This window comes from Erythrolamprus reginae, chromosome 4 (assembly GCF_031021105.1).
Source record: "Erythrolamprus reginae isolate rEryReg1 chromosome 4, rEryReg1.hap1, whole genome shotgun sequence".
In the NCBI taxonomy this organism is placed as follows: Eukaryota; Metazoa; Chordata; class Lepidosauria; order Squamata; family Dipsadidae; genus Erythrolamprus; species Erythrolamprus reginae.
The window spans coordinates 138600286-138622421 of NC_091953.1; the positions used below are offsets into that span (position 1 = coordinate 138600286).

The 22136-nt window shown below is 45.6% G+C and overlaps 1 protein-coding gene across 2 annotated transcripts in view; it reads left to right on the forward strand.

The window, feature by feature from the left end:
- NSD2 (nuclear receptor binding SET domain protein 2) overlaps nucleotides 1–22136 on the forward strand; it is a 55389-nt gene that overhangs the window by 13617 nt on the left and 19636 nt on the right. The window contains exons 2-10 of one of the 2 annotated variants that reach the window (XM_070751445.1): nucleotides 2975–3590; nucleotides 7066–7252; nucleotides 8669–8835; nucleotides 9611–10060; nucleotides 11716–11860; nucleotides 12803–12880; nucleotides 14151–14269; nucleotides 16912–16987; nucleotides 18108–18226. In XM_070751445.1, coding sequence (XP_070607546.1) covers nucleotides 3003–3590; nucleotides 7066–7252; nucleotides 8669–8835; nucleotides 9611–10060; nucleotides 11716–11860; nucleotides 12803–12880; nucleotides 14151–14269; nucleotides 16912–16987; nucleotides 18108–18226 — 1929 coding nt within the window. In that variant the 5' untranslated portion in view covers nucleotides 2975–3002. The remainder of the gene's footprint in view (nucleotides 1–2974; nucleotides 3591–7065; nucleotides 7253–8668; nucleotides 8836–9610; nucleotides 10061–11715; nucleotides 11861–12802; nucleotides 12881–14150; nucleotides 14270–16911; nucleotides 16988–18107; nucleotides 18227–22136) is intronic. The other variant, XM_070751446.1, reaches the window with a different exon arrangement.

The following is a 22136-nucleotide window of genomic DNA, read 5'->3' on the forward strand; positions in this document are numbered from 1 at the left end:
TAATATAATAATAATACTGTATTATTATTATTATTATTATTATTATTATTATTATTATTATTATTATTATTATTTTAGTATTATCAGTATTTATTTTTCTTTAAAAAACAACATTGGAAATTTGGAACTTTATAAAAAAAAGTAAAACCTTTCCGTGGGAAGAAATCAATCAAAAGCAAAGCTGTGTTTTTAAACTAGGAGGGTGAACGAGAAAGAGGCGGCATACAAATCCAATGAATAAAACCTGATTTATTGTGTAGCTGAAAGATAAATGTTGAAATCCCTTCCTAACTTGTACTCGGTTAGATCAACCTTTACTCATTATAAAGATACTACAGAATGCCAGCCTGTGTCATAAGATAGCTTGAGACTTTCATGCTTGTCTTTTCCCTGCATGTAGCTGTTGCAGCTCAGCAAAAGAAAAAAATATAATTTCATATTGTGTCCTGTTAGTAAAAGAATAGATACAAAATGATGCAGGTATGTAGACATTTTGCATGCTGAGATAATATCAGTAATGGTGGGTAGTTCATCTGGGAAGACCCTTTGGAGGGATTTGCAGGTTCAGAAATGTGTGTTTGTTTGTGTTACTTAAGCTTGTGGCCCTGGGCATGCCTGAACATTGTTGGGGTGTTTGCAAGCCTTCCCTTCCGTCGGGGCTACCTGCCATGCACACTTAGCGAAGAGTGTCGCTATGGACCCCTGCGTACCCAAACCCCTCATTGTCTGCGTAGACCGCCCGGCTTATCTGGCGCTCTGCTTTCTGCTTCAGCCTCTGCCGTCTGTCTGACTCCGTCCAAAAAGCCGTAGAGCAAGTAGGGATATGAGGAACCATTGGCCAACTCTCCCTAGCAGCGGACTGCCATGATAAATGTTTGTTTGTCTCTTTGCTTGTTGGATTTATATGCCGCCCCTCTCTGAGGACTCGAGGTGCTCACAACATATGCAGAATACAGTAGTTAAATCCAATTGATTAAACGCTAAACAAAGAATCTAAAATCCCCAGTTATGCTAAAAATCGGTCGTACCCATTCAAACAACACCCATACAAACAGAGTCTGCGGAGAGGGGCGGCATACAAATCCAATAAATAAATAAATAAAATAAATAATAAATTCGTCAGCCAGTGGGCGGAAACCTAATCGCAGGTGCAGGCGTCCGAGCAAGATTTGAATTCTGTGCATAGGCGGGAAGCCACATCTCGGGAGATGATGCGCACGTGTGTGAAATTTCCCTGATTTTCAGCTTCCCCACATGCGCATCCTCTCGCAAGATTTGGGAGGAGCCAAATCTCGCTTGGACACGTGCGCAGCTCCATTTTCGCTACTGTTGTGTTGGTGTCCACCTCACTGGAGCAACCCAATACTGGTGGCCTACAAGGCCCTTTCTAACTTAATCAAAGAGTATCAGTAGCACTTAGACGTAGGTACCACTTGATGGTGTTTTTACAGCCCCCTCTAAGCGGTTCACAGAGTCAGTATATATCACCCCCAACAATCTGGGTCCTCATTTGACAACCCCCCCCCTTGGAAGGACGGAAGGCTGAGTCCACCTGGAGCCAGTCGGGATCGAACTTCGTGGCTGTGGGCAGTGAATTAGCCTGCAGTACTGCATTCTAACCACTGTGCCACCTCAACATTTACGTACTGAAAATCTGCGAATTGTGCTTGTCTATCAAGTTGTAAATTGATTCCATTATGTGACCAACCTGATTTATGACCGACTTAGTCATAATTCGAGGCCTATCCATCCACCCAGTGTCCCAAATGCAAACCATCACTCAATCGTCCTGAATTTGCACCTTTCCATTTGTCTTGGATATTTTGCTCCAAGGAACCTCATTTAAGGAACCTCTTGTAAGCACTAGATAAGTCTAAATGCTACTGCTACTAACTGGGCTGCCTGGTTTCCAAATCCTAGCAGTTACGTTCGATACAACTGGCACTTCTGTAGCTTTTGTGCTTCAAAAAAAGAGAATGACTCATTTCTATCCCACATCCTTTAACTTCCTGTCAAGATCTGCCTCCTGCTTAGTTGGAGCTTATTTGCTGCCTTGGATGGATTCAGATGGAGCCCTTGTTGTTCGTCATCGCCCTTCGCTCCCATGCTTTCCTGGGCCTTGGGCTCTTTCCTGGGTCTCTTATGGTTTTTGCTCTAATGCATCTCTCGAAAGTGCCCGGCCACAACACTGCCTGGGTAGCATGAGTAGCCGTTCTCCCCTCTCTCCCCAAACAGCATCGGAATAAAGTAAAAACAGCTCAGGATAATACTGTCCATCCTTCCACTGCTCTCTTACTGGTGGCCGGCCGTTGTCAGGCTGCAAAATAGCAAAACGTTCGTACTTTTGCTTTCTTCCAAAAGGCCTTTTGTCGCGTTCTGAAAATCAGCTAGACAAATTCGGTGTGGGTTTTTTAAAAGTAGGGAACGTGAATATTTTATCTTGGAAGCCGTCTCAGATGTAAGGTTTGCTTCATATTTTGGTAACATGTTTTGGAAATATTAGTTTTCCTCATAGGCTCAGGGTGACTTACAAGAATAAAAATAGACAAGAGAGAAGAGACAGGCAAAAGTAAAATACTATGTAAACTTTAAAAAGTAGATAAAACCTGAAATAAAAACAATCGGTCATCCCTCATTCATACTACTGGCCGGAGCGGAAACTATTGCTCAGGGTCCCCAGGCCTGCCCGCATAGATGTGTTTTTAACGCCTTCTGGAAGGTGGGGGGGAGGGGCGGTATGAATCTCCAGGGGGAGTTGGTTCCAGAGGACTGGGGTCGCCACAGAGAAGGCTCTCCCCTGCGGACCCGCCAGTCAGCACTATTGGGCCGACAGGACCCGGAGGAGGCTGACTCTGCGCGACCTAACTGATTGCTGGGACATGTGAGGCAGACGACGGTCCCGTAAATATGCTCAGGATGTATCCTCCGTGACTAACAATAACGATTTTTGTGGCTTTGTTCCTTTATTGTGCAGAAATATAAACGAACCGGGAACCTCCGCAATGGATTTCAAAAGCAACTCACTGTTGCTGCCCAAGAAAGGTGCCAACCACATCAAAATGAAGGCCGTCCCGGAGATCCTGGGGGGTCCCACCGTAAACGCCCCTAGGTGCGAAGTGAGCCGGGAGTGTTCTGTTTACCTGGGCAAGCCCCACCTCTCGGCCGCCACACTACAGGACGAGGTCATGGCGAAATACAACGGCCACGACGCCCTGCCCTTCATCCCCGTGGAGAAGCTCCAGGACTTCACCTCTCGCGTCTTCAACGGGGAATCGGGAACGCCGGACGCCAAGCCGCGTTTCGAGTCCCAGGACGTCAGGGAAGCCGGGACGCCCCCCAACACTACGCCGGCCAAGAACGGCTCTCCGGAAATCAAACTGAAAATCACTAAGACCTACATGAACGGGAAGCCGCTCTTTGAGTCCTCCATTTGTGGGGACAAGGTGCTGGAGGCCGGCCAGGCGGAGCCAACCCCGGGAAGCCAGGAGAAGCGGAGTAGGAAGAGGAGCATCAAGTACGACTCCCTGCTGGAAGGAGGCTTTGTGGAAGCGGCGCTCCTGTCCAGTTCGTCCGGTTCCTCTGACGAAAAGGTAGCCTTGCTCCCCTCGGGCCGCGGTTGACCAGAATCCGTGCTTTGTTTGAAGCTGGGGTTTCAAGGTCTTTGCTCCAAGGAACCCTGGCTCAGATTAAGAGGAGGTTTCTGAGAATGTAAAGATATTCCTGAGCTTTGCTGACTGCAGAGTCCATGTAATCTTTGACTCGCTATGGTTCATTTACTGACTGTTCAAAATTAGTATTATTGATGAGATGTCTACGCCGCCCTTCTCGAGGGGATTCAGGGTGGCCACAGGACTGAAAATGGCCACTTACGATTGTTTCCATAGTGACGACTTTTGCGGTATCCCCACAAAGGTCATGGGGTGAATATTCAGACCCTTGGCAACTGGTTCACATCATGACAGTTGGCAGAGTCCTGGGGTCACGTAGCCTCCTTTTGTGACCCTTCAACAAGCAAAGTCTCTTACACAAACCAGATGATTTGGTCGACTGCAGTGCTTCCTTTCAGCCGCCCTGGGTCCCCTTGTGTTCTTGCTTATAAAGAACGGAATTTCAATACAACTATGTCAGTATGAGAAAGTGTGAAGGGACACTGTGGGACCAAATAGATATGGCAGGGGAGGAAGAGCCCAGAGGGTTCGTCTGGAGGTCCCGGCCCCCCCAGCCTGGCAGCCAGAGATAACGAGAGCTGTGGTTGCGTTCAGTCTGGGATGCTTACTCAGCTGAACCACACAAGGAGTCGGTCAATGGCTCTGATTGAACGCATGGCTCCCGAGGCCATAGAGCAGGGAGGGCGAAATGGGTTTGGTTCGCGTGCCAAAAGGGTGTGTGTGTGTGTGTGCTAGCATGCGCACATGTGCCCACACAATTCCCTCCCCCACGCATATGTACTGCCCCTGCGCACCGAAGCCTGGGATGGTGAAAAAATGGCCAAACCGGAAGTCCAGAAAAACAGACTACCGTTTTGGCCATTATGCTGTTTTTCGCACCCCGGAGCCTTCAAGGAAGCTTCCTGAAACCCCAGAGGGTGAAAAACATCCCAGTGGGCAAACTGGAAGTTTGGGAAATGGACTTCCAGTTTTCCCCTTGTGCTGTTTCTCACACTCCAGAGCCTTCAGGGAAGCACAACAGCCTCCCCCCAAGGTGGGAACTCAGCTGGCTAGTGCGTGTGTGCTTGCTGGAGCTGACATGGGGCAACACCTCACGTGCCCTCTGACATGGCTCCGTGTGCTACCTTCGGCACATGTGCCATGTGTTCGCCATCATGGCCATAGAGTATTAAATGCATGAGGATACGGAATATTCAATACAGTGATACCTTGTCTTACAAACTTAATTGGTTCCGGGACGAGGTTCTTAAGGTGAAAAGTTTGTAAGACAAAACAATGTTTCCCATAGGAATCAATGGAAAAGTGATTATTGCGTGCAAGCACAAAACTCACCCCTTTTGCCAGCCGACGTGAACGTTTTTGTGCTGCTGGGATTCCCCTGAGGCTCCCCTCCATGGGAAACCCCACCTCCGGACTTCTGTGTTTTTGTGATGCTGCAGGGGAATCCCAGCATCACCAAAACGGGCGCTTCGCTGGCAACGGAAGTCTGGAGGTGGGGTTTCCCATGGAGGGGAACCTAAGGGGAATCCCAGCAGTGCAAAAACGGGCGCTTCGCTGAAGTCCGGAGGCGGGGCATCCCAGCGGCGGCGGTGGGTTTGTAAGATGAAAATAGTTTGTAAGAAGAGGCAAAAAAACTTAAACTCCAGGTTTGTATCTCAAAAAGTTTGTAAGACGAGGTATCACTGTATGTGAGGGATACATGAGTAGACTAGAAGATCTCTAAGGTCCCTTACAGCTCTACTCTGGTCGAAGGTACCTTTGTCTTCAGGACAGGGACCAGTCAGACTCCCCAGCCTTCCACCCCATTGACGTGGGCGTGTTTGATGTGTTTTTTTAAATTTTGAGTCGCTCAAATGTCGGACAAAGCAGAATGTTCCTCAAGTGCCCTCTGAGGTTGAGAACCCCCTCTTCTACATTTTCTTTTATCCAAGGGGGGCTTTGTCCGAAAGGTGCTTTTTAGAAAACGCAACTGGGCTTTGGGGGTCTCGACTGAAGCAAGAAGGTCCATCTTCTTTTTGGAAAAAGAAAACTGAGACCCTCTGTAGAGAAAACAGGGCTTGAACTTTGTGTAAAACTGAGTTCCGAGGTTTCCCCTCGTGCTTTTTATCCCAGAAATCATCTCTCTAAAGGCCCAAATACACACAGAGCCCAACAGGACAAGTCCAGACCTCATTTCTGTCTAAGGAGAGCTCCTTATAATGCTAGACATATCATAATATGTGTCTGCATAGGTTTATATTGGGATAAAAGGTGTTTTGGTTAGTTAAATGACGGACTCAAAGCAATTGGATGGAGGAGGAAGTGTCATTCTCCCACTTCTAGGTAGTTTAGTAAAACTGGATTTTAAGAACAGTTTCCTAATGATTTGAGGTTTTCTCTGTGAGACCCTCTCCAGCAGGTGTTGTTCTCTTGGACTCCTAAAATGACGGCCCACTCCCCTTTCACACGGGACGCACCCCATCCCACGCGCTCCTCACCCTCTCCCGAAACGGTTCTCTGGGCTACAGATGGGGGTTGGCGTGTCTCGAATTAAGTTCACGAGCCCCTCTGGGTAGCCGATTCCACGGAAGCCCCATGCATGCTCTTGAGTCCCAGGAGAAGGGTGGCGTAGAAATTTGATTGATAGATACGATTTACAACCATGTACAAATTTTACAAACTGCAAACTCGACAGCTTTAAGACTCCAGTGGATTCCAGCTTCCAAAATCCCTCCTCCAGTCATGCTAGGTGGGATAATTAGAAGGCAAAAACACCCCTGTTCTGCGAAAAATGGCCCGTTTTTTTAATGAAAAGGGGGAGATTTTTGCCCGTCCCCAGGAGCTGTGCAGGTTCCCCTGACCCTTTGCCCACCCCATTATTGTGAAAATAACACGTGAAAAGCTGCCAGTTTCCCCCCAAACAAGGGCATTTTCCCCCTTTCCCCAGCACCCCATTGTATTCACCCCATTTTTGTGAAAAAGAAGCCCATTTTTCACAAAAAAATGGGACAGAGGGGTGGAGTTTTGGGACAGCAAAATTGGCTGTATTCGGTGTATAAGACGCACCGACATTTCCACCCTCTTTGGGGGGTGGGGGGTGGGGGACAGGTACATCTGTACTCTGAAAAATCCAGGAATTTAAAGCCACCTTGGCAGTTCCTGGAATCGGAAGCAAAAGTAGCTCTTTCCCTCTTGCTGATTGGTCCTCATTCGAAGGACGGGTCAACCTTGAGCTGGTCAGGATCAAACTGCTGGCAGTTGGCAGATTTAGCCTGCACTCCTGCATCCTGCAGCACGGCTCTTAATCAAGGCTGAAGCCCGTCACTCTGATCTCCATAAATAAGTCACGGAGCCTCGTGCTTGTTCTCCTTGCTAGAATTTGGGTGTGTGTTTCCTTCCCCCCTCGCCCTCCCTAAAGATCTCTGCTGCAGAGGAAGAGGAGGAGGAGGAGGAAGACCGTGCTCTGGCGACGGGGAAAGAGGACAAGGGGCTGCTCCTGAAGTACAGCGTGGGGGACGTGGTCTGGTCCAAGGTCTCCGGATACCCCTGGTGGCCCTGCATGATCTCCAGTGACCCTCTTCTCCACACCTTCACCAAACTCAACGGTAGGTCCTCTGGAGGGCGGTGGGTAGAACAAGGGAAGTCCACAAATCCTCCTTTACTTGAAACCTTTGCATATGGAATCCTGTGTCCAGTTCTGGAGACCTCACCTACAAAAAGATATTGACAAAATTGAAGGGGTCCAAAGAGGGGCTACAAGAATGGTGGGAGGTCTTAAGCATAAAACGTATCAGGAAAGACTTCATGAACTCCATCTGTAGAGTCTGGAGGACAGAAGGAAAAGGGGGGACATGATCGAAACATTTAAATATGTGAAAGGGTTAAATAAGGTCCAGGAGGGAAGTGTTTTTAATAGGAAAGTGAACACAAGAACAAGGGGGCACAATCTGAGGTCAGTTGGGGGAAAGATCAAAAGCAACATGAGAAAATATTATTTTACTGAAAGAGGAGTAGATTCTTGGAACAAACTTCCAGCAGACGTGGTAGATAAATCCACAGTCACTGAATGTAAACCTGCCTGGGATAAACACAGATCCATCTTAAGATAAAATACAGGAAATGGTACAAGGGCAGAGGAGATGGACCAGGGGGTCTTTTTCTGCCGCCAGTCTTCTATATCTACCGCTTCACGGTGCTTTCACAGCCCTCTCTAGTCAGTGAACAGAGAGTCAGCCTCTTGCCCCCAACCATCTGGGTCTTCCTTTGACCCACCTCGGAAGGATGGAAGCTGAGTCAACCTGGAGCCTGGTGAGATTTGAACTTCTGACCTACAGCTAGCGGTGAGCTGAAGGGGCCTAAAGGCCTGCACACTAACCACTGCGCCACCAAGGCTCATACGATGCAGAATGGGTGCAACACTTAATGTCCAGAATTTGGGACCAGAGTTTTGGTCATATGTTGTCGTGGTCATAATTTGAGGCACCCACACAACCAGACCTGATCTTCCAACCACACTTACAGCAGTTATTAATAGCAATAGCGTTTAGACGTCCCGTTAGCTAAGCAATGCCAGCTGGTGGGACCATGGGGAAGAGCCTTCCCTGTTGTGGCCCCAGTCCTCTGGAACCCACTCCTCTCCCCCCGGAGGTTTGTGCCGCCCCCACTCTCCTCACCTTCCGAAAGGCATTAAAAACACACTTATGCCGGCAGTTTTTGCTCTGGCCAGTCACATGAATAAAAGATGGTCAAATGTTATTTACACTGAGTTTCCTTTTCCAACTCGTCTTTATCCTACGTATTGGAGCATTTTAATCTTTGTTACTATTTGTTATTGGCCTGTGTCCCCTAGGAGAAGGGCAGCCTATAAATTTTAACAAAAGAAATAATTTTTTAAAAAACCTCAGAAAAAGTATTGGGAAAATTTTAAACTTCACGCGGTCAAACGCTATTTCACCTTTGCCTGTGGCCTTTGCTAAGCTGAAGCTCTGGATTGGTTGAACGCTGCCGCCTGTATTTTTCAGGGCAGAAAAAGAGTTTCCGCCAGTACCACGTGCAGTTTTTTGGGGACGCGCCAGAACGAGCCTGGGTCTTTGAAAAAAGCCTTGCGGCGTTTAAAGGAGAGGAGCAGTTTGAGCAACTGTGCCAGGAAAGTGCCAAGCATTCCATTAGCAAAGCCGAGAAAATAAAGGTAACGCTCCTGGGGGCTGTTTTATCCGCTTGCTAGTGGTGTTTTGTTATGCATTGATACAACGGGAGAAAACTGTTTCAACTGACCCCCCCCAAGGTTCTTGGGGAGGGCTCCTACCACGCAGCTCCCAGCGACCGGTACGAGCCCAGAGGGTTGATCTTCTCTGGGTCCCCTCAGCTAAGCAGTGTCGGCTGGTGGGTCCCCAGGGGGAGAGGGGGAGCAGCTACCTACAGAGCTCCACACTACCCCAGCCTCATTGGCCTTCCAGAAAGCTTTTACAGCAGGCCTGGGGCCATGGATCCGATGGTGGTGACCATTGAGATCCAGCCATAAATGGGTTTCACTGTTTTGTTTTGTTTTGTTTTGTTTTTAAACTGTTTTATATGTCTTAGTATTATACGGATGCTATATTTTTGGTTGCAAGCCGCCCAGAGTCCCTAACCAGTTGGGTGGTATAAAAATTGATGGATGGATGGATGGATGGATGGATGGAAGGAAGGAAGGAAGGAAGGAAGGAAGGAAGGAAGGGGGTGAGCAGAGGCAGCAGGGAGAGGTTGATGGTGATAGCAGGAACGAGAAATTAATGCCCAGGAAATGAGCAGAAACAGAAATGAGGAAGTGTCAATAGTTAGGATGGGAGAAGTGGAAAAAAGGGAGGGAGGAAGGAGGATTGGAATAAGGAAAGAAAGAAAGAAAGATTGATTGATTGATTGGCTGGGTAGAGCTTCTCTGTCCTTGCCCTCCATCACCTCTTTTTCTCGCTGTTTTCCGGCAGCTGCTGAAGCCAGTCTCAGGAAAGCTGCGTCCCCAGTGGGAGATGGGGGTCAAGCAGTCCAAAGACGCCCTCTCCCTGTCGGTGGAGGAAAGGAAAGCCAAGTACACCTTCATTTACGTCCGGGGCAGGCCGGTCCTCAACCCCCAAGTGGCGAAGGAGGCCGGACTCGTGGTGAAGTCGTTGGAAGAGATGGATAGAATTTATTCGGAGGAAGACCTTTCCCAGAGCCTGAAATCCAGCAAAGAGCACGACGTCCCGGCCAAGAGGGGCAGAAGGACCAAGTCGCTTTGCACGAGTGAATCGGAAGACTTCGGCTCCCCTCCCGAAAGAGGAGCCACAGGGGGGGTGTCCCCTTTCGGGAGGAAAAAGGTGGTTCCCTACGCTCCCCGGAATCGGAAAAGCGACGGAGTCCCTCAGTTCCTGGTCTTTTGCCAGAAGCACCGAGACGAGGTTGGTGTCCTCGGAATCCCTGTTCCTGTGAACCTTCTCTCCGCTTCTTTTTCAGGTCCCCTCGGGGCCACAGAGCGCCCTGTAAAAACCACAGACACCCCCCCCCCCCCCCGAGACATGGTTTCTTGACTAATGCTTTGTCCAGCTTGGAAATATCTCCCTGGGATGAGCAGCTTCGTGGTTTGAAGCTCTCTCTCTCTTGTTCTCTCTCTGGACTTGCCAGTTTATTATTTACAACCAGTCTCTTGTGTATACAAATATAAAGTGTTAATTCTCTACCTAGTTGCAGTGCAAATGGTTTAATAAGTAACATGGAGCATGCAGGTATAATCCTGCCAGGGCTGGATGGCTAAACACACAGAAGAGTATTTAATTAGTTTTTGCCAGAAGGGTTTTAATTACTTTAGGTAAACGGAAGCCTAACTGAATAATTATTTCCTGAAACTAATCAAAGGAGTGGGTTGCCTTCAACCAGGCACGTAGATTTAATCCTATCATACCCACAGAGGGCATTCCACATTAACCCATAGTGTGGACCCCCTTTGCCTCCTTCGCAGGCTCTTTCCTCTCACCTGGGGCCTAGGAAGCCTTGCAATAACCCGTCTTCTGAAGAGAGATGACAAGTTTCACAGTTTACTTTAAATATAGGAGATTGACAGCTGTCAACACTGGCAGTCACATGATTGGGGGGAAGGCAGCCCTCATAATTTTGGAACTATGGAATAGGAGAGAAGTGATGGAATGGAATGGGGTTAGGGGTAGGGTAAAATAGAACGGAACCGAACAGAAGAGAATAGAATAGAATAGGAGGAATAAAGAATAGAATAAAATAGAACAGAAAGAAGGAATGAAGAATAGAATAGAATAGATATTAGAATAGAATAGAACAGGAGGAATGGAATGGAATAATACAACAGAACAGAAGAAGAGACAGACTAGAATAACTTTATTGTCAGTTTGAATGTACGAGGGTTATCCGGAAAGTCAGGTTACAAGGCCCGTAGCTCTCGCGGGGAATGTTCCTGGGGGAAGTTGGTGTTATTATCATGTAGCGGGAAGCCAGCGGAAGAGACCAAGCAGTGCCCCAGGGGTCAGTAGATCATCGACTGGCGTTGTGGGGAAGGTTAGAGAGATCCTCCTCATTCCGTTGCCCTCCAAGGGTGAAGTGCGCGCTGTCATGCGCTACCTGAATGCAAAGGGCAGGAACGCTGCTGCGATGTGGCCCAAGATGCTTATTTGAAGCGCACAACATTGACAGAGTCGGTGCCGCCCGGTAATTTCTTGACCATTTCAAGATTGAAGGCAAGGCTCTTCTCAACTGTAGAGTGACAGGAGATGAAACCTGGACTTATCTCCATACCCCAAAGAGTCTCAGAATGGCAGCATATAAATAAAATAAATAAATAAATAACAAGTAAAGAAATGTCAGTCAATGCCGTAGCGCCATGCCCATTCTCCTTCAGCCAAAAAAGAAAGTTCGGGCAGAAAAATCTTGGGTGCGCAAATCATGCGCATAAGCAAAAAAATTGGGGGGGGGGACTCAAGAGATTTTTGAGCGTGGGGGTTTTGGGGATTTTTTTGAAGCTGGGGTGGGTGGGGGTTCCTGGGCTCTTGACCCTCTCTCCCTCTCATATTCCGGTCTCTGTTCCTGCCAGGTGGTGGCTGAGCACCCGGATGCCTCGTGTGACGAAATCGAAGAGCTCCTGGAGTCACAGTGGAACATGCTTAGTGAGAAACAGAAAACACGCTATAACACAAAATTTGCCCTAGTGACCTCTCCCAAATGTGAAGAAGACACTGGTAAACGTAAAACTGTGCTAGTATACTCTAACTGAAAAGTTTTTAATATGTGTAGTCATGTTTAATTAAGCACACGGTGGTCAGCCAGTAGGGGAGGTCAGCAACTTCTCACTGTTTTCCGTTTCTAATTTTTTGGGGATCTTGTGTTGAGAAAAGCAGTGAATGCTGTCCCTTTTTTTCCCCTTCTTTTTTCCCCCTTTTTAAAAATTTAAACCAGAAGAGTCAAAATCATGTCTACATTTCTTGGTCATTGTTCTGCGGAGTTGCTCTCTGTGTAAATCTATTGTAGATACGCCGGTGTCCTCATTCCCTTCCTGTCTCTAAGCAGCCGCCACCTGTATCGCTGTCGACAAAATTAGAATTCATGGAGATTAGAAAGAAGTGAAGCGAGGGATTTTAAAATTTAAGAGCGTAACTCTTGTATTTAAAGTCGAAGTGGAGGCTGGATCGGGGCCCCTGGGTTTGCAGTAATTAAGATCTGTGGATGTGCAGGAACAGCCAAGGTAGCAGTGGAGAACCTGCTTAGAATCTGCAGGAACCTGGTGGCCAGAACTCCATTTTTATAACGTATTTAGCTTAAATATCCTGATGAGCTACAGGTTTGGAAGAGCGGAGGGGCCTAAAGGCCAAAAATAAATAAATAAAAAGAAGCCATATTTTTGTTTCTCAGTATTAATATTATAGTCTGTATAACGTTGTTGACGATGACAAGAAATTTTAAGATATCCGGTTGCTGCTTTGGACAATGAGAAGAATGAGAGTGTGTTGGAAAGGTTTCGCAATTTTGGACAATATGTATTAAAAACTATAGTCAGTTTTGTTATCTGTGTGTGAAATGACAACTTGTGGGGAAAGTTGGATGCTTTGTCTCAATGTATAAACATATGTGGTGTCGGTTCTAAAAAAACAAACAAGACTACACAACATTCTGTATCTCTCAAGGTTCAGCCCAGCGGAGTTTCATCCAGGCCAAACCTAAAGTGTTTCAAGGATCACGTAAAAGAAGACCAAGATCCAGAAGTAATTTAACTTTGTGCTGTGTAATACTGATTTTAAACTTTTAAGCAACCCTTACTTAAGTGTGCCTTTCATGTAACTGCTCAATCATATCTTTTCCTCAAATGTTGTGCTCCTTCAGTTTTAGCGTTTTTATGGATCTTGAATTAAATATTTGAGTGCTGTAGTACAAAATCCTGTCCAGCTTTATGGGAGTTTCTTCTTACGGTCCAATTAAAGTGAATCTTGCTTTCTCAGTTTGTTATACCTATATATAAGGGGACTGTCAGACGGGGGCACGTTTAGGGACCTGGGAAAGAGCGTTTTTGCATGTCGGTATAGTTGACCTCAAAATCGTGACTGACCTCATAGCTTCTCCCAATAAATTTAAACTTCACCATTGATTGGCATGTGGGGAAACGAACAACTGTCCACACATATATATTTTAAAAGAAATGTCTTATAGGATAGTTCAGGCTTGAAAATGTAATTTACCAGCAGAAGAATCTTGACACCCCCACCCCCCCAAAAGCATTTGAATGAAGCTCCGTGGCTCCAAATTAAGTGATAGAAATTTGACCCAAGGCTAAAAAGTATAATTGAGGGATAATAAAGCAGTCATTGGAAAGTTTTGGTATACTCGAATAGAGAATTTGGGGGATAGAGAACAGAATTTTTACATGCAAAGTAGAAATAGCAAAGTAGGTTGTATCAAGTAGTTGTGATCCTCTGAAAGTTTGCAACATGGAACTTTATTATTTCAATTGGGTTTTACTCAGACCCCCTGGTTTCAGGTATAAATGTGAAAGGTTCTTAAAAGTCTTTTTTTCACGCTCTCTATTAAAAATGTCCCTCTTCTCTTGGTCTGTATATACAGTAAAACAAATCCACTTAACATGTGTATTCCTTTATGTCTTCCCAGCCTTAGGGTGATGTTCTTCTGGTAATAATACCAGAAAATGGGGTAATTGCTTTGTACAGCATTAGCCTGCTTCTTAAAAGAAGTTTCTGCAAAGCAAAACTTCTGGTTGCAGATCCAGTACAAATTGAAACAAGAAATTAATATTAAATGTACGGATAGGCGTAGGATGATTTTGTATATAATAAGATCAGCTGTGGTCTGTGTCTGCTGCAAAGCTAGTTTTAATCAGAGCAGTTGGGAGTCCCCAGATGTTTAGGGTTAATAAACACGACGCGGCTGTATTTGAAGAGTAACGTAACTGCTTTGGCTCGAGATAATTTCCAAATGAGCTTCAGACTTTTTTCATGTGAGTCTCCCCATCCCTACTCCAAGGTAACTTGTATGGAAATAAAAGGAAACCTGTAAAGCGGACAAGGAAACCCACGGAAGAGTTCGGGGTTCAAGAAGCACCTAGGAAAAGGCTGAGAGCGGAGAAGAAGAATTGTCCAAAGGTAATTATGCTCTTGGCTTATTTGGGAAACCAGCCTGGTCATGGCTTGACTTTGTCCTATCAAAATAGCCGCCTGCTTCATTGGAGCGGGTGATCGGTGGATGGATTGGCCCATTAAGTGAGTGGTTAAAACATTGCACTATATACAGTGTGCACCTCTTCATATCTCGCCTTTGTGGGTCTTTCTTCTGACTCTTTCTTCCCCAATGGTAGCAGAGGTACAAGTGAGCAGTAAGAGCGAAAAGCAGCTGCCCCTCGGAACCCCTGGGAATAAAATGCTCTTTCCAGATGCCCAGTCAGGCTCTTGAAATTATTATTTAATTATTGTTATTTTTCATGTACCATTTGCATTCAACACTTCACATATTTAGGTTCAAATAAATGGATGAACAGTTGTGGAAGCAACAATCGTGCGTGCAGCAATGTTAAGAGATCCAACAGAATCGCGTCGTTGTAGGTATTCTCCTTTGAATGCCTCTGTTGTGAGCTCACACGCAACATTATTAGCCCTTTAAAATGTTGTGTTTTTCTTTTCCTTACCCCTTCGCCACATGATAGACAGGTAAGGAGTGCCAACGGTTGTTAAAAGAAACATGAAACGTTGGGTCTTAAAAGATGATAAAATAGTTGCGTTGAGCACCTTGTATTGACCTCCTCACCGTTTGGGTGTCAATTTCAGTGAATTCCTGCGTAGAGGACAGCTTCCATTCTGCGCATTCACTTTGATCCGTGGAAAGAAACCTCCACGCCCACCTGTCCATCATCCCGTGTGTCTCTCAGAGATACCCGATTTCTTAACAGGGTTCTCGTGGAGGCCGTTTCCTTATGTCTTCTAGCAAAGCAACGGAAACGAGATAGTTTGGCAGGGACCCTGAGACAGCTCCTTCTTGTGAAGAGTCACAGATTTAGTCAAAGACAACTGGACATTTTGCCTTTTCTTTGAGGATGTTTCCCTCCTTGTCCAAGAAGCGTCTTCAGCTCTGACTGGATGGTGGGGAATGAAACCATCCAGCCAGAAGGAGAAGGAGAAATTTCTTGGATGAGAAGCAAAACTTCTTCAAAGGGAAAAACCCAGCACCTTTGGGACAACCACGAACCTGGATGACTGAGAAGCTTCCTAGACATCACAGACTTAGGTTGTTTTGTACAGAAGGTGACCTGGTGGAACTGCTTTTACAGGTAAGTTACCTGTCCATATGTCTCTACGAATTCATGGGGTTTACAAAAACCGCTTTGCACCACCCTCAGAGGAGCCTTTGATAAGGTTAAGAGATAAGGTGACGCAGTGGTCAGAGTGCAGCCCTGCAGGCTCCTTCCGCTAACTGCTAGCTGTCGTTCAGCAGTTCAAATCTCTCCACTGGCTCCAGGTGGACTCAGCCTTCCGTCCTTCCCAGGTGGGTCGAATGAGGACCCCGATGGTTGGGGGCAAGAGGCTGAGTCTGTCAACCGCTTAGAGAGGGCTGTCAAAGCACCAGGAAGCGGTAGATAAGTCTAAACGCTACTGCTATAACAACACTAGCTTTCTACATGCGGTCCTCGACCTACACCTGCTTTTGGGAACAGAAATTCAGTTGCAAGTTGAACCACCCACGTGACCAGACCCAAGTTTACAACTGACAAACCACAGTCCCGTGATCGCGGGATGCTGCAGCTAGTTGTCAACGTGAGCTGGTTGCCAAGCGGCCAAAATGCAGCCACCGGTCTGGCAGGGTGAGGCCTGACCTTTCGAAAGACAGGAATGCGATGAAGAGGGTCGAAGGCTTGGGTCAGGGATGGCGAGCCTTTTTTGGCTCGGGTGCCAAATGTGTGTGTACTATGATGCACGCACATGCCCACACCCATGCCTTTCCCCCCCACACGCATGTGGGGTGCCCCTGCGCATGCGCACAATCCCCTCCCCATCCCGCACATGTACACCGGCCTCACAGAAACCTGGGACAGTGAAAAATGTCCAATCTGGGAGTTTGGAAAAGCGGACTTCCGATTTGCTTGTTGTGCTGTTTTTCGCACTACGAAGCCTCCAGGAAGCCTCCAGAGTGCCAAAAACAGCACAACAGGCAGACTGGAGGTCCGTTTTTCTGAGCTCCCGGTTTTTCACTCTTTGGATCTTTGGGAAGCTTCCCTGAAGCCTCCCGAGGGCGAAATGGCCTCCCCCAAAACCAGCTGGCCAGCACATGGATGCGTGCTGGAGCTGAGACAGGGCTATGCCTCACGTGCCTTACAACATGGCTCCATGCGCCGCCTATGGTGCGGTGGCCGTCGTTTTCAGTTGGAAGTGCTGCTATTAAATTTGTTTTTTAACCTTCAAATAAAACTTCATGTTTGCTTAGTAACCTGTTTTCCAAACTTACACCCGATTAACTAACTAAACATTTATGTTGGAGAAAACGACACGGTTCCCCAGCAGGAGTTTCACATGAAAGTTCTAATTGGTCCTGTCACAGAAGTCTTAAAAGTCCTAACTTTATGATTTTAGAATTGAATGGCTGTTCTAAAGATAATATTTTTATTTAGAGTCTGTTTCAATGAGGTGATTGTTTTGTTCCCCTGTTTTCTTTCTATATCTGAATTAGGAAGGCTCTTATTCATTTATTTTTATATATTTCATTTTCTCTTCCCCCCTCCCCCCGTTTTCCATAACAGAGGGAGAGAAGCGGTGAGAAAACAGCGAAAACAACCTCTCCTAAAGTCACAGAAACCTCACAAAAGAAGCAGACAGGTAATGGAGTCAGAACAAGCATGACGCGTCTTCTAGCGCTGACAAGGTCCGACAGTCCGTTCTTTAACGTGGCTGCTGAAATTTGGGAACGTGAGCCATGGAGGTGTAAGCGCCAGAAGCAGGACCCGCCTTCTGTTTGTTGAAGGTGGGGGGCCCTACATTGTTCCCCCTTTAGCCTCCCACACCAACTGAAGCATTGACCGCATTGAGAGGACCAATCAGGAAGGAATGGGAAAACCTTGTGGGATTCTTAGAATTGGTAAATGGAATCATCTTCTGTAACCGGATGGAAGGCACAGGGGGAGAAAAGAGAGAGAGAGAGAGAGATGTTATTGGTGGATGATAGAGATAGAGGAAGATGGATATATAGACAGAAACAGATACATAGAGACAGACATAAGCAGAGACAGATGGATAGAGATAAAGAAACAGGTACCAGAGATCAGTGGTTCTCAACCTAGGGGTCAGGACCCCTTTGGGAGTCAAACGACCATTTCATAGGGGTCACCTAAGGCCATGGAAAAAAGACAAATTTCCCCTGGTGTTAGGAACTAAAGCTTCTATTCTGGCACCTTGGAACATATTTTTACAATCCTCTGTGGGGCCTCTCTAGGAATCTCCTGGGGGGAAACAGGGGCTCCACCCTCCCTGTGGTTTCCCCAATCGCCCGCATTCTTTGCTTTGACATGAATTCCTATGGGGAAAATGGCTCCTTCTTACAAACCTTTCTACTTAAGAACCTGGTCACGGGACGAATGAAGCTCCTAAGTAGAGGGACCACTGTAGTTTTGGTCCCCGTGAGTATTTAGAGAGTTCTGACCTTGTAAAAATTGTTTTGCAAATTACTGCAGAAACATCAATAGCAAATTATTGACCAAATCCATCCATGTCTCATCTTTAGGAAAAGGAATGCTAGATTGCAAGCATTATTTCTTAACTATTCTTAATTGTGTCTATATTTGCTTCTCTACATTTCTAATTCTACCCTGTGGGCATCCCAAAAGAATATTGTAAATTCCCGATCCATCAGTCAGGCGATGTGGCCTTCTGACTTCAAGGAAAGTCCCTGGGACCCTTTAAGCTCTCTTTCTAAACCCTAATTGTTTTACCACAACGACAGGTCTTTCCGACGCCTGTAAGCCCCTGAAGAAACGCAACCGGGCCTCGGGACCAGACTCTTCATCGCATCTTCCTTATAGCAAAAGTTCCTCTCCTTCTGCATCCTTAACTGAGAACGAGGTAAACTGCGGATGAACAGTGGAAGGCAGATTTTAAAAAATGATGCAAGCGATTTAAATTCCCTTCCTTTAAGCGATGGGAGAAATAATGGTGGAAACAAGGTGAATGTGGCTCATAAACACCTTTCCTTTCCGTTCGCCTTTCTCTTTAAATCCAACATGGTAAGTTTATCTCTGCCGGGGAAAGGTGGGGGAAGTGCAGCTGTGGTTCTTTGCTGGAGTCCGATGAGCTCATTCCAGCGTTCCTGAATTTGGTTCCCTGTGTCATTATGGCATTAAAGTTGGGTGTTCCAACGGAAGCGGTTGGCTGCAAGTATTTCAAGTATGGGACAGACCAGGAAGACCCGGAGCTCTCCAGCTCTCTTGGATGCCAACTCTGAATGGGTGGTGCTGGCTGGGACTACTTCGGACTCTCCAAAAAGCAGCTTAATCCCAAATATTGCAACCAAAACTTTCCTTAAAATGCTTAGGAAGAAGAAGGGCTTCCACTGGAAAAAATATATATAAAACAGAAGTCAAAGCAGGCTTTATTGGCCGCAATTAAAGCAAGATGAAAACATGTTCAGTTCAACTCGGGTCACCAGCGAGATAAAAGGAGAGGAGAAGTACATTGTCCTGGTTGTTGAGGTTGTTTTCTCTCATTCCTAAAATGCAACTAAGCCTGTGCAGGAATTGAGAGGGAAAAGAGGGGGGGAAAGGCTTTGGGGCGTGCAGGTGACAACCCCCTGGTGTGAAGGAGCCCCACAGAGCCCTGTTCTGCAGGCCTTCAGGTTGTGCATTGTATCCAGCCACCTCACAACTCAGAGCAATAACAATTGCAAAATGCCCTCCGAGCATGTCTAGAGGGAGTCCCCAGCGGATGCTTAGCTACCATTCAAAGGTACAACAAACAAACAGGGCAAAAAAGACATTTAGGACCGGGATTTGGCATCCTGATGGCCGGGCACCTCCACCCTGAGAGTCACCTAAGCACATTTTAGGAGTTTGCCAGCTGTCCCCCATATTTATTTATTTATTTATATTATTTATTTATTTATTTATCCATCCTGCTCACTCCAAATGGACTCCGAGCAGCTAACGGAATAAATACAACAACAATAAAAAGAGTTAAAATCTAATAATAAAAATCAATAATAACAATAATATAAAAAACATACATACTTACAATCAGCCTAATTCCAGGCCTGCTGGAAAAGTCAGGTCTTAACAACTTTCCTGAAGACAATTTAATTTAATTTTAATGTAATTTAATTGACTTCTGTGCCGCCCGATCCCATGGGACTCAGGGTGACTCATTCCATTACATGACCCGAATTGACTACCTTTTGTCTGGAAACTTGAGTTTATTTCCCATTTTCAGCAAAAACAAAAACCCCATAATAAACAATGGGCTCACTTAATGACCGTTGTAAAACCATCATGAGATCTGGTTAGCATGAATCCACCATCTCCTCTTCGTGACCATTGCTAACAAATGTGGATTAGGGCAACGGGACTCTTAGCCCTGCTGTTCTTGCCACAGCTGCGTGCAATTCTTTCACTTTATATATAGGTTAGCCTGACAAATCAGAATTTCTGGACTCTCTTGAGCATTGGCATACTACTTTGAACATTTCTGAACCTAATGAAATGAAAAATGAAATGAAAAAAATGGATTTTGCAGGCTAATCTATCTATAAATTGAAAAAATTGCACACAGCCCGGGGGGGGGCTTTCTGAGTAAAATAAACAAATAAGCATTAATTCTTTCACTTCAGTTTCCATTTCATTGTGTTCAGAAATGTTCAAATTAGTATGCTAGCGAAAAAAGTATTCAAAAAAACAATTCAAGTAGCTAAAAACAACCATTTTTTAGTCCGGGTCAATATGACCCGGAGGAGTACAAGTGTAACATTTTTTTGCCCAGCAAAAACTAAACACACACACAAAAACCCACCACCCTTAGAAAGAACCCCTCAAATGAGACAAAGTCGTGTAATTTCAAGTTTCAGATATGCAGGGAACATTTTTTACAGGGTCTCAAATTTCATTTTGGGTCAGGATTTACCCAAGGAGAACAGCAGGGTTAATCAAATAGCAGTTTCTGCTATGGTATGTTTCCATCAGATTTAATTTAATTTAATTTCTTTCACTTTTAAGCCACCCAACTCCTTGTGGACTCTGGGCGGCATACAGTAATGAAGATAGTCTAATATAAAGGCAATATAAACAGTAATAAACATCATAATTAAACAATAGCAACATAAAATCCCCAAATACAACAATCATTCAAGAAACTTTCACACTTCTTGGGCCAGGCTAGTTGGTCTCGCTTTTCGACATTGTCCAAGAGAACGCAGCAATCAGTTCAAAAAAGCTGATTGACAGCGAAGCGTAGAGGCAGTCCTCAATTTGCGTAGTGAGGTGGTCGTCCCAGGTGGTCATCTCTACATACTCAGGTCTTGGCACACCTTCAAATTCTCGCTTTGTTGAGTGTCCAGCCTCCAGACCTCCCACCCGTTAGGGAAACTGAGGGAGAATTAATAACTTTGACTGGACAGGCCAAAGTGAGTCTCGGCTGGAATAGGTCCCAGGAGGAGCTGCTGGTCAGACAAGGAAGTCACACCCAAGGGAGCAGCCCCTTCTCTAGAAATTATCCCATGTTGGGATTAATTAAAATGCTTGATGTAAGCAATATAATTATTAATAAAATATTAGATAGTAAAATACTTATATGAAATAAGAGGAAATGATACGGATGAAATGAATGGAACGTATTGGAACATAACGGAAGAACGGTTGCAGGAACTGGGCCTAGCTGGTTGAATGGAAAGAAGAACCAGGGGAGACGTGAGAGCAGCCTTCCAATATTCTTCATGTGCCACAAAGGAGTCAAGCTGTTTTCCAAAGCCCCTGAGGGTAGAACAAGAAGCAATGGGTGGAAACTAAACAAGGAGAGGAAACAACTTACAACTAAGGAGAAATTTCCTGACAGTCAGAACGGTTGATCAGTGGCACAGAAGTGGCCTCCAGAAGTTGTGAAGGCCCCAACACTGGAAGGTTTTAAGAAGACGTTGGATAACCATCTGTCTGAAGCAGTGGAGGGTTTCCTGCCTAAGCAGGGGGTTGGACTAGATGACCTCAAAGGCCCCTTCCAACTCTGTCTTTATATTAAAGGGATATAAATTTATATAATTGATTAAACTTAAAAAAGATAAATATATTTCGATCATTAGAAGAAAGACTGACTATAAATAAAACAAATGTTATAAGGAACATAAGGATATGTAACCTGGAAAATGAATATTAATTGGGTCTGGATGAAATTGCCACCAAAACTAAGATGGGTTAAGAGACTGGGATAAATATGGAATTTGTCCCCTGTTATTTTTTAAGATGGTACAAATTGAACATTAAATATGTGGATCCACAATTGGAGGAAGGTTTTTAGTTATCAAGAAAGTAAAATTATTATTACCTTTCATGCTGCCTCTCTCCAAGGACTTGGGGCGGCTTGCAACATACAAAAAAACAATGTACATCAAGATCCAATTAATTAAAGTTAAAAATCTAAACACCTGAAAAGCCGTTTAAAATGCACTCCTAGCCATCCAGTCCACAAACCCACCCTACACCCATCGTCCAGTGTCTAAGGACCCCTAGCCTGGCGGCATAGAGGAGTCCAGAGACTCTTGTGGAAGGTGAGGAGGGTGGGGGCAACACGAATCTCCAGGGGGAGCTGGTTCCAAAGGGCAGTTGTCTGGTTGACGGGACCCAGAGTCTCTGGGACTCATGCAGCAGAAGGTGGTCCCGGAGGTCATCTGGCCCGATGCCATGTAGGGCTTGATAGGTCATAACCAACACTTTGAATTAAATAAGGATGAGAAGGAGATATTACAGCTTGGACTTGAGAAGCAAAAAATATCTTTTTA